Here is an 11,399-nt window from a genome sequence, read left to right as displayed (position 1 = left end):
AGGGTACTAAACACTGGGGTACTAAACACCGGGGCACTAAACACCAGGGAACTAAACACCAGGGCACTAAACACCAGGGCACTAAACACCAGGGAACTAAACACCAGGGCACTAAACACCGGGGCACTAAACACCGGGGCACTAAACACCAGGGCACTAAACACCGGGGCACTAAACACCAGGGCACTAAACACCGGGGAACTAAACACCGGGGCACTAAACACCGGGGCACTAAACACCGGGGCACTAAACACCAGGGCACTAAACACCAGGGAACTAAACACCAGGGAACTAAACACCGGGGCACTAAACACCGGGGCACTAAACACCGGGGCACTAAACACCGGGGAACTAAACACCAGGGCACTAAACACCAGGGCACTAAACACCAGGGAACTAAACACCAGGGAACTAAACACCGGGGCACTAAACACCGGGGCACTAAACACCAGGGAACTAAACACCAGGGCACTAAACACCAGGGAACTAAACACCAGGGCACTAAACACCAGGGCACTAAACACCAGGGCACTAAACACCGGGGCACTAAACACTAGGGTACTAAACACCAGGGCACTAAACACTAGGGTACTAAACACCAGGGTACTAAACACCAGGGCACTAAACACTAGGGTACTAAACACCAGGGTACTAAACACCAGGGCACTAAACACCATGGTACTAATAACTAGGGTACTAAACACTAGGGTACTAAACACTAGGGTACTAAACACCAGGGCACTAAACACTAGGGTACTAAACACCAGGGTACTAAACACCAGGGCACTAAACACTAGGGTACTAAACACCAGGGTACTAAACACCAGGGCACTAAACACCATGGTACTAATAACTAGGGTACTAAACACTAGGGTACTAAACACTAGGGTACTAAACACCAGGCCACTAAACAATAGGGTACTAAACACTAGGGCACTAAACACCAGGCCACTAAACACTAGGGTACTAAACACCTGGTCACTAAACACTAGGGTACTAAACACTAGGGCACTAAACACTAGGGCACTCCTATATAAATGGTAGATTATCAGACACGCAACAAGAAGGTCTGATATCGTTATTACTGAAACAGGACCCAAGTGGTATATATAAAGATCCAGTCCAATTAAAAAATTGGAGACCTCTTACACTTCAGTGTTGTGATGCAAAAATCCTAGCAAAATGCTTGGCGCATAGAATAAAAAAAGTTTTGTCAGATATTATTCATCCTAATCAGACAGGTTTTTTACATGGACGATACATTGGAGATAATATAAGGCAAGTACTGGAAACAATAGAACACTATGAAATATCGGGGACACCAGGTCTGGTTTTCATAGCTGATTTTGAAAAGGCTTTTGATAAAGTACGACTGGAGTTTATATATAAATGCCTAGAATATTTCAATTTTGGGGAATCTCTTATAAAATGGGTTAAAATTATGTATAGTAACCCTAGGTGTAAAATAGTAAATAATGGCTACATCTCAGAAAGTTTTAAACTATCTAGAGGAGTAAAACAAGGTTGTCCACTATCGGCATATCTATTTATTATTGCCATCGAAATGTTAGCTGTTAAAATTAGATCAAACATTAATATTAATGGATTAGAAATCCGTGGCTTAAAAACTAAGGTGTCATTGTACGCTGATGATTCATGTTTTCTTTTAAAACCACAACTAGAGTCTCTCCACGGCCTCATAGAGGATCTAGATACCTTTGCTATCCTCTCTGGATTAAAACCAAATTATGATAAATGTACCATATTACGTATTGGATCACTAAAAAATACACATTTTATATTGCCATGTAGTTTACCAATTAAATGGTCTGACGGAGATGTGGACATACTCGGTATAAAAATCCCAAAAGAAAGAAATGATCTCACTCCAATAAATTTTTATAGAAAGTTAGCAAAAATAGATAAGATCTTGCTACCATGGAAAGGAAAATACTTGTCTATTTGTGGAAAAATCACCCTGATTAACTCTTTAGTCATATCACAGTTTACCTATTTGCTTATGGTTTTGCCTACACCTAGTGACCTGCTTTTTAAATTATATGAACAAAAAATATTCCATTTTATTTGGAACGGCAAGCCAGATAAAATTAAAAGGGCCTATTTATATAACGAATATGAATTCGGAGGGCAGAAATTATTAAATATTAAAGCATTAGACCTCTCACTAAAGGCATCAGTCATACAAAAGTTATACTTAAATCCAAACTGGTTCTCTAGTAAATTGGTACGAATGTCTCATCCTATGTTCAAGAAGGGCCTTTTTCCCTTTATTCAGATTACACCTGCTCACTTTCGGTTGTTTGAAAAGGAAATAATCTCCAAAATATCCTTATTTTTTAAACAAGCCTTAGAAAGTTGGTTGCAATTTCAGTTTAATCCACCTGAAAGGACGGAACAAATAGTACAACAAATATTGTGGTTAAATTCAAATATAGTAATTGATAAAAAAACTGTATTTATCGAAGAAATGTTTAAAAAAGGTATAATTTTTGTGAATGATATCATAAATAGGACTGGTGGAGTTATGTCACACATGCAGCTAACACAGACATATGGAAATGTCTGCTCTACCCAAAATTACAACCAATTAATTGCAGCATTACCACAAAAATGGAAGAGGCAAGTAGAAGGGGAAAAAAGTAAGGAACTTGTATGTCGGCCCTGTATTAAAGAACATAAATGGTTAAAGAAAAGTGTGATAAATGAAAACATATACCAATTTCATTTAAGGACCAAAAAACTGACAGCTGTGCCATATAAATTGCAAAATAGTTGGGAAGAGATTTTCGATGTACCCATTCCATGGCACATGGTTTATGAATTGATACGCAAAACAACGCCGGATTCAAAACTTCGAATTTTTCAATTTAAATTACTGTACAAAATTCTTGCAACTAATAGAATGTTATATATATGGGGTATACAATCTTCCCAGCTCTGCAGATTCTGTTGTGAGGAGGCAGAGTCATTAGATCATTTATTTTGGTATTGTCCATATGTAGCTCGTTTTTGGTCACAGGTCCAGGAATGGCTGAAGAATTGCAACATTTGCCTAGAACTAACGCTACAGATAGCAATACTGGGGGATTTGAAAAGCCATAGTCAATCAATCAATAATATAATAATTATTTTAGCAAAAATGTTTATTTTTAATTTACAATCTGTAGAAGCTATGAGAATAGGAAGGTTCAAATCTTTTGTGAAGCATCACAGCACAGTTGAAAAATATATGGCAAATAAAAATCCGAAATGGATGATGTTGGAAGATAGATGGGAAGGGTTGAGTGGAACTGAAGGGTGGGACTAATAACAAGATAAACAATGTAGGGCATACGGGATCTGTGAAATGTGTATAGGTGCGGAGCTTTTGTGAAATAGCACAGTTACAAGTGGAAATAAAATTGGATGGACAACAGAAATAGAGGAAGGACTAAGAACAAACAAGAGAGAACTATTATAAAGTAGTCTGTGTCTGTAAAATAGGTATAAGATGTATAAATTGAAGGTAAAAGCAGAAGTGTTTATTAGTTTACTCCAATTGGGGGAGCGGTGGTAGGGTTGCGGGGAATAATAATAAAGGTATATTCTTTAAAAAAGTATGTATGTCTATATAGGTATGTGTATGTATATATGTATATATGTATGCATGCGTGTATGGATATATATATTTACCCAAAAAAATATGGGGGATTGGAAATGATGCAGACAATTACATTGGAAGCAACATTCTTTCCGCAATATTAAGCTGATCCACCCCAAAAAAACAAAAAAATAAAAATAAAAAAACACTAGGGCACTAAACACCAATCAGCACAGGTGTTGTAAGGTGGTATAACAAATGTGTTATATATCCTGTATCTCCTCAATTATTTTTTGGAAGGGGTTGGTGGTGTTCACATTTCAAGATTCAGGGCCAATCCATGTAATTCATGTTCCATTTGTGTGTTGGTGGAGAGAGGACAAAGAGGTACTGCAGCAGTCTCTCGCTCTGAACAAGCAGAGCTGCAGGGACAGAGAGCATTAATCTGAAACAACAACAAAAAGTGCACAGTGCATGTACTTTACTTTGCTGAATGTCATTTCATGAGATGAGGATTACTTAAACATGTATATTTGAACATGTTGGTCATTGATCAATTTCAATGAACAACACCACCATGACAAATGGTTTGGTTGAACACCAAGATGACAAAATGTGATCCTGGATGTTTCGAAATAGTTATTTGCCCTCAAACAACAACCACAGAAGAGAAAGACGTCCTCCATGCAAGGCATGCAACCACCATGTTAATCATGAACAAGCTCCCACGCTCATAAAATGTTGTCAAATCTATGGTGGTAATACTGGGGTTGTGATGATGTGTTTGTCATGCAAAACTGAATGACTGTACTGTTGTGTACCAAGCTAACGGCTACTGGGCTTCCTTCCTGCCTCCAGGGTCGGGATAAGACTATTTATTTATACTAGTCTCTGCTAAAAACATTCCATTATTACTTTGAAACTACACTATACTTAAACAAATTAAACTATAATTAATTTGTGCAATTTGGAAATCATAGTTAGAATAAATATTGATACAAATTATAAATTAAAGATGCATCTGCTGCCTATCATTTTATCTGGTAGTTTTATAGCCAACTTGACAGATAAGAGTTTTAATTACAATTTACTATGAAATGTAAAGAAATATATATATGAAAACGTGCCGGCTGGAGTGATAGAAATAACTCCAAATCATTCATTTTAAATTGTCTATCATCTCCGAATGATTGCGTTTTGTCGTTCTAATAATATTTTTGGTTGGGTGACACAAAGAGAATTTTGTTAGGCTCATGGATGGGCTTTGTATAGTGCAATACACTCCAATCCGCGCTTTCCAGTGGTTCTCGCACTAGCGCTAGTCCGTGTTTTCCAACGTACCCTATCTGCCCCAGCTGACTGGCAGTACTTGTTTACTGGTGGATAGACACAGAAAGAGACGAAAAGGGGGGAATCTGAGAGAGGTACAGTTTACGGGGATCGAAGTTTTTCCACACTTCGAAGCAATGTGCTGGTAGCGGCGGCTATTATTTGTTTAATGGCTAAAAGTAACGTTCGCTGTATCACGTTTATTGTTTATGGGTGTTTTCATTTTGTCGTGGCGTGACTGTAGCGACTGAAGCAGTTCAGAGGAAGGTCGTTGAAACAGCTATCCACGTTTTTTCTCCTGCGTGAATCCAAAGGAGTTCCTGGGATGTGTTCATGTTTTTCTTCGTACGTCTTAAAAGGTGTTCTTGCTGTGATACTGCGAAGAAGTGGAATACTTGGAGGTGTATGAACCACTCAATCAGCGACCTGTGGATTACAGCAAGCTAGCCAACTCTATCCAATTACTATAGCTAGCTAATGTTAGCTAGCTAGGTTATTGGGTTGATAGAAATTCGGCTAAATAACTGGGGTTTTGGAAAGAAGAGGACACATATTTCGACATTACTAAGCATTTATTTTTTAAATAATTGCTTTATTATGTGAAAATACGGTCTCTGAGTGTTTTACCAGAAGCACGATCGCCCATTGCTAATTCCATGTATTTTCAACATTGGAACCTCGTTTATCGTGGAATGAGCCCGTAGCTAGTATCCCGACTGGTACCTCTTTACTAGTTTAGCTAGCAGTGTGGGATTTATTTTTCTCGAATCGGAAGACTTTTATAGAACAGATGAAAGTGACCTATCTCTTATAATTGTGGAAAATGAAGCTTTTTATTCGCAAATGTGTCGCCAGAATCCAAGATCACGTTATTTAGTGGTCATTTGTTTCAGGGATAATCCAAAATCACCAAAATTAGCTGAGAAGATATCAAGATAACGTTACAACCACATTGGACCCCCCCGGCCCCTTTTTAGGGGGGCTAACTGGACTAATTCTCGTCTCTCTTTTTGAATATTTGTTTGTGTTTTTCATTTCATAGAAACACATTTTTTTAAACAAACTTTGGATATATTCAAAACAACCCCCACGTTTTTGGATGCACTAAAAATAAGAGAACACAATCGAAGTCACAATGCGGCTTGGTACCTCAGCGGCTGGTTTGGTTACTTTTATCTACATGGTATGTCATGGTGGGCTAACACATGGAGAAAGTAAGTATAGCTATATTTTATTTTAATGCAATACTGGTTAATGATTCATGTGACTCACTCTCTACACACCACCCATCCTACCATTATTTTAGACCCCGAATTTCATGTGTTTGTTATTCCCATGGAAAAATACGTTTTAATTTAACTTGAGTTTTCCTTCATTCTAAAGGGATTCAATGCAGTGGTCACTGAAACAATATGATTGTTTGACCATTTTGCCATGAGACTTTTGCCTAAATTATGGTAAACACATTTGCGTCCCATGGTGTTATTACAAATATTTGTTAGCAAAGTTATTAAAGAATACCCACGGCCACGCCCACTCTTAAAATATATTATTGAGGCCTGTCATGGATGCGTCAACCCGACGGCCAGATTAGCTCCTGATATGGACTAGGGTGGTCTGTTGCAGCAAATCTAAACAGGAAATTGTATAATTCGCTTGCACGCGTAGGCCCCTTCATGGCGACTTGCTACGCACACTCACGTTGTAGCTGGAAATGTAAACACATTTAGCCAACGTTATGAAGGTCCATGAAAACCCCATAAATGCAGGATTAACAAACACTATGCCCATCTCTCAGAGGAAATGCCTGAAATAATGTTCACATTCACACGCTCACCATGTGTCAGACAATTATTGTGAGTGTGAGGATGTTTACTATGGAGGAAACAAAACAAGATTCCAGGCACCCTATAACTATATCTCCTATTTCTTGTTTTATGATACACTTTGTTTGAAAAACAAGGCGTATCATGGTGGCATGTACAACCATTATATTTTAAAGTATACAGGCTCTATCCTTCAGCTTTATTGCAGCAGAAAAATATAGAACCCACTCTCTGTAGGGCCTTCATAGCTGTTGGATGTTTTCCCTGTGTATTGATCCAAACCTTTTCAGCTCAGGATTCAATACATTTCTTACAGCATACTATATAGGTATGTCACTATAATCCTGTCCTCTAATGCAGTCTTTTGGGCTTTAGTCCATACCTGTAGTTAAGTGGGCTCCCGAGTGGCACAAGCGGTCTAAGGCACTGCATCTCAGTGTTAGAAGTGTCACTACAGACCCTGGTTCGATTCCAGGCTTTATCTCAACCGGCTGTGATTGGGAGTCCCATAGGGCGACGCACAATGGGCCCAGCGTCGTTAGCGTTTGGCCGGGGTAGGCCATCTCTGTAAATAAGAATTTGTTCTTAACTGGCTTGCCTAGTTAAATAATTGTTATTTGAACATGTTTTTAAATCTGTGACAAGTGACACATTGTTGTTTCATCCTAAAGATGGCATCGTTTGAATATTGAACTGCAGGATCAAAACAATATATTGAACTGCTCAACTATGTAATTACAATAAGAAGAAACAAAACTAACAACTGTTGTATTTAGGCTATCAGGTTACTACCTTTTACTCTGCAAACTTGGCCTACTTATAATGTAAAGACAATGGCTTACTGTACTCCAAGCTTCTCTGGAAGTATTTCATTTTAAGCATCTGAAGTCACCAGAATAATACATGTTTGTAAAAAAAACATACGCAGGCACACCATATTCCAAAAGTCACAGGCACACCATATTCCAAAAGTCACAGGCACACCATATTCCAAAAGTCACAGGCACACCATATTCCAAAAGTCACAGGCACACCATATTCCAAAAGTCACAGGCACACCATATTCCAAAAGTCACAGGCACACCATATTCCAAAAGTCACAGGCACACCATATTCCAAAAGTCACAGGCACACCATATTCCAAAAGTCACAGGCACACCATATTCCAAAAGTCACAGGCACACCATATTCCAAAAGTCACAGGCACACCATATTAGGTGGATTACCAGGCAACCATGAAATATGGCTGGTCAAATGTACCATTCCATTCAGTAGATGTTATTAGCATGACTCGGAGCCATGCAGAATTATGATGACATGGTACAAGATAAAGTGCCTCATCAGACCTTTCTTTTTCTTCCTACATATTTTCCCAAAAAGTTTTCTAGTAAAATTGAATATTTCCTAGATGAGTGTATCTGAAGTAGCTATTTTTAGTTTTGGCTGTGGTATTTTTTTCTGCTACACCCAAAATGTAACCTCATGAAAATATCTAATTTACAATCTTTGCACATTTCTCTATAGCTACCTGTTAAACCTTGGCATGTTGATTTGAAACAAATCAAATGTTCATGGACATTTTAGTTAGCTTGTTGTGGCTAACAATTTTGTCCTCAGAGATAAACATTGGGTTGTTGGTTGTTCATTTACCTTGACTGAATTTTGTCCTCTTGTTGCTGGGTATTTGTAGACCTTTGACCCGGAGTCCAATCAGCTTCAGTGTCATAACCCTAACCCTTTGACCCGGAGTCATACAAAATTGTGTTTCTCTACTAGGACGATTAATCCATAGATACATGGGAGAATCATAGTTTAGTATTTAGTTAACTTTGATTAATCTCTTGGTCATTTTTCATCACTCACGTGGGTTTATATGCTTGTGAAAACCAATGAGTAGTTGGGGGGGGGGGGGGGGGGGGTTGAGCATCTTAAATAGAGCCAAGTTCTATTTTAGCTTATCAGCAACGCAGGTGTTCATTGACACTGCAGTGTAATGAAATGATTGAATAATGTACCGTAAACCGCACGCCACATGGCCAGTCTGGTTTCCCTGTTCCAGTGATGCTCCGTTTGCTTCTCTATAAGGCTGAGACATAAATACTAAAAGGTCCACTTTAGAACATTCTAGAACATAAGAGTCCGTTTGTTAACCTTAGGCTAGTAGGGATTCCTGTGATGGCCCAATGAAGGGAACACATCTCAATGTCTCTCTTTTTATTTAATTAAACTTAAAGCTCAGACACAAGATTGTCAAACGTTTGCCTGCCGACAGTACTTAGCACATCTGAACAGAGTGTCGTCAGTCAATCTCTTTTGTGTTCACACAGCAAAGACCTTGGAAGTCGTCAGTTATCACTTGTAAAAATACTCCAAACCAGAAGGTGGCAGTAGCGTTGTTTGGCAATGCATATCCATGCGTATTGCTTATGGTCTAGATTCTAAGCTATCTGCGTTTAATTTTGTTGATACCAGCCAGGTGGCCACAGCTAGATAACAAAGGAACAATTTAATTCACTCTCCGTTATCTCATACTGCCAGTGCCAGCCCGTAGCCAAATGTTTAGCCAGCTAGTTAAACTGCACTAACTCTGCAGCCAGCAATGTCAGCTCTTTCATGGAGACAAGCTAATCCATTGTGATTTAATTATAATGTCAATAATAGCTACAGTGGTTAACTAGCTTGGAGGAAGTATTTTTTGTTGTTGTGTGCGATGTGTCTGTGTACAGCCAGCTACTTTGTATATGAAGTGTGACTGGCTCATCGTGGATGTATGGACAAAATGCTATCTCCACCCCCCCAACCCGTTTGTTTGAGGTTCATGCTCTCTGATTGGCTCAAAGTCAAGTTGTTGGGTCACTGACGAGCATTGCGATAGCTACAAACCTATCGGGTCGTCACACATCAGGTACCGCTCTTGTTCTAGCAAGAGAAGGAACCACCTCCCACTGTGATGAGGACCTATCGGCAGTCTTGGTGTGTCTCATGCTTAGGTTATGTCAAGCATTTGGCTAGTAAGGATCTCTCTGCTGATCCAACAAAGCATCTGACAAGGAGTGCATCTAACTTTTTGTCTTCTCTATTTTGCTGTTGCGCCCTCTTCTGTTCTGTGTTACACCCTAACTGTCTCCGGTTTAGTTGTATGTGCTATTTGACAAAACCTCATCCCATTAGTGTTGTCTCACTTTAAACCGCTCCAGAGTTCAAAGGAGATTTTTCTGGGTATTTTACACATGGCATGTATACAGAGAAAAAGGCTTCTCCTGCTGAGGGGCCCTGCTAGAGGACGGCTGCTATCTCTTTCTGGGGGGGTGGAGCATATGTCAAGGGCTGTTTTGTTCCTGATTGACTGAATTCTGTGGGAAGTGACCATATTTGGCATTAAATGTTTTTTTTATTTTTTTTAACCTACAAAATAGCTGGATGTTTTGAGCTTGTGTTTGCATGTATTGTCATTTATCTCATAATTCTGATGCAGAAGAGATTGTGTATCGATATCTAAACCAGACCGCAGTGCATAATTGTCTGAACGATAACACAATATAGCGTGTTTTTCTGGAGCAATATGCTGCTGTTGACTGTCTGTCACAAAGGACACATTATGTATGGAGGAGATGGAACACTATCATAGAGTTTCTATCCACGAAGCAACCGCTGTCTCTCGCTCTCTTGCTGCTGTGTAACGGAAAACTACACAACTAGTTGTGTTACACCTGCCTGGTCCCTTTCTTGTTCTTTTCAGACTTGTGAGTGAATCTCTGTAGGAAGTGGTGGTGTGAGGGGATATTCCATAGCGTCTGTGAGGGCTATTGACTGATGGGCTCATCACTCACCCCAAGCCCCATAAAGTTAATCATTCCATGAACCAACCAATTCATTTATAGTTTGTGCTCAAAGTTTAATTTAAGTTTATTCAGGTGACCACAACAAAATAGTCTTTTTTTTTTTCTTCTTTTTTTTCTCTCTCCATTTGTAGAGTTAACTAATAGTCTTGAATGGGAAATTGGGAATCCCCTCCCCCTTTTATAAAAACACTCAATAGAGACACGGTGTTAAACAGTGACTGACGCCTTTGGTGAACGGCTGAACAAAGAAATAGGAAAGGCCGGTCATTTGATTCACTCTGGGAACAGAAGGCAGTGTGTCTATTGTTTTTGTGTTGACTCTCCGTGGCCCCTGTTTAGGAACCACAGGAACATTTTCCCACAATGTTGTGCGTGTGGAATGTGTTTGAAGTGGGCCACCCTGTAGGTAGAGCACAGCCTGATGTCTGCAGGTTGGCTCTCTGCTGTGCTGACCTTTTCCGGGCCATGGATTTCTACATTGGTCATCTAGCATGTGAACAGCATGTCCTTGCCTGGGAGTCTCCGTGGTGGGCCTTTTTCTCTGGCTTCTCTGGCTTTTGGGTGTCCTGTCTATCTATGCCCACTCCTCCATGTTCATGAATAACATTGAATTGGCTACCCATGTAGGAACATGCATGGGTATTACGAAGCAAGTAAAAAATTGTGCCCCAGGATATTTTCTTTGGTCCGTTTCTCTGATTTGTAGTGGTAGGAAATGTGAGCTGTGAAAAACATTATTTGTGACAGGGGAAAACGTGTTGCAGCAGCCTATGGTCTGCATGTGGAAGGAGAACGGGAGGT

The 11,399-nt window shown here is 39.5% G+C and overlaps 1 protein-coding gene across 2 annotated transcripts in view; it reads left to right on the top strand.

Moving 5' to 3' along the window:
• The first annotated feature begins 4,993 nt into the window (after positions 1-4,993).
• insrb (insulin receptor b) overlaps positions 4,994-11,399 on the top strand; it is a 191,678-nt gene continuing 185,272 nt past the window's right edge. For both annotated transcript variants that reach the window (XM_039002959.1, XM_039002961.1), the window contains exon 1: positions 4,994-6,144. In XM_039002959.1, coding sequence (XP_038858887.1) covers positions 6,066-6,144 — 79 coding nt within the window. In that variant the 5' untranslated portion in view covers positions 4,994-6,065. The remainder of the gene's footprint in view (positions 6,145-11,399) is intronic.

This window comes from Salvelinus namaycush, chromosome 10 (assembly GCF_016432855.1).
Source record: "Salvelinus namaycush isolate Seneca chromosome 10, SaNama_1.0, whole genome shotgun sequence".
NCBI lineage: Eukaryota > Metazoa > Chordata > Actinopteri > Salmoniformes > Salmonidae > Salvelinus > Salvelinus namaycush.
This window is presented reverse-complemented; position numbering and strand designations above follow the sequence as displayed.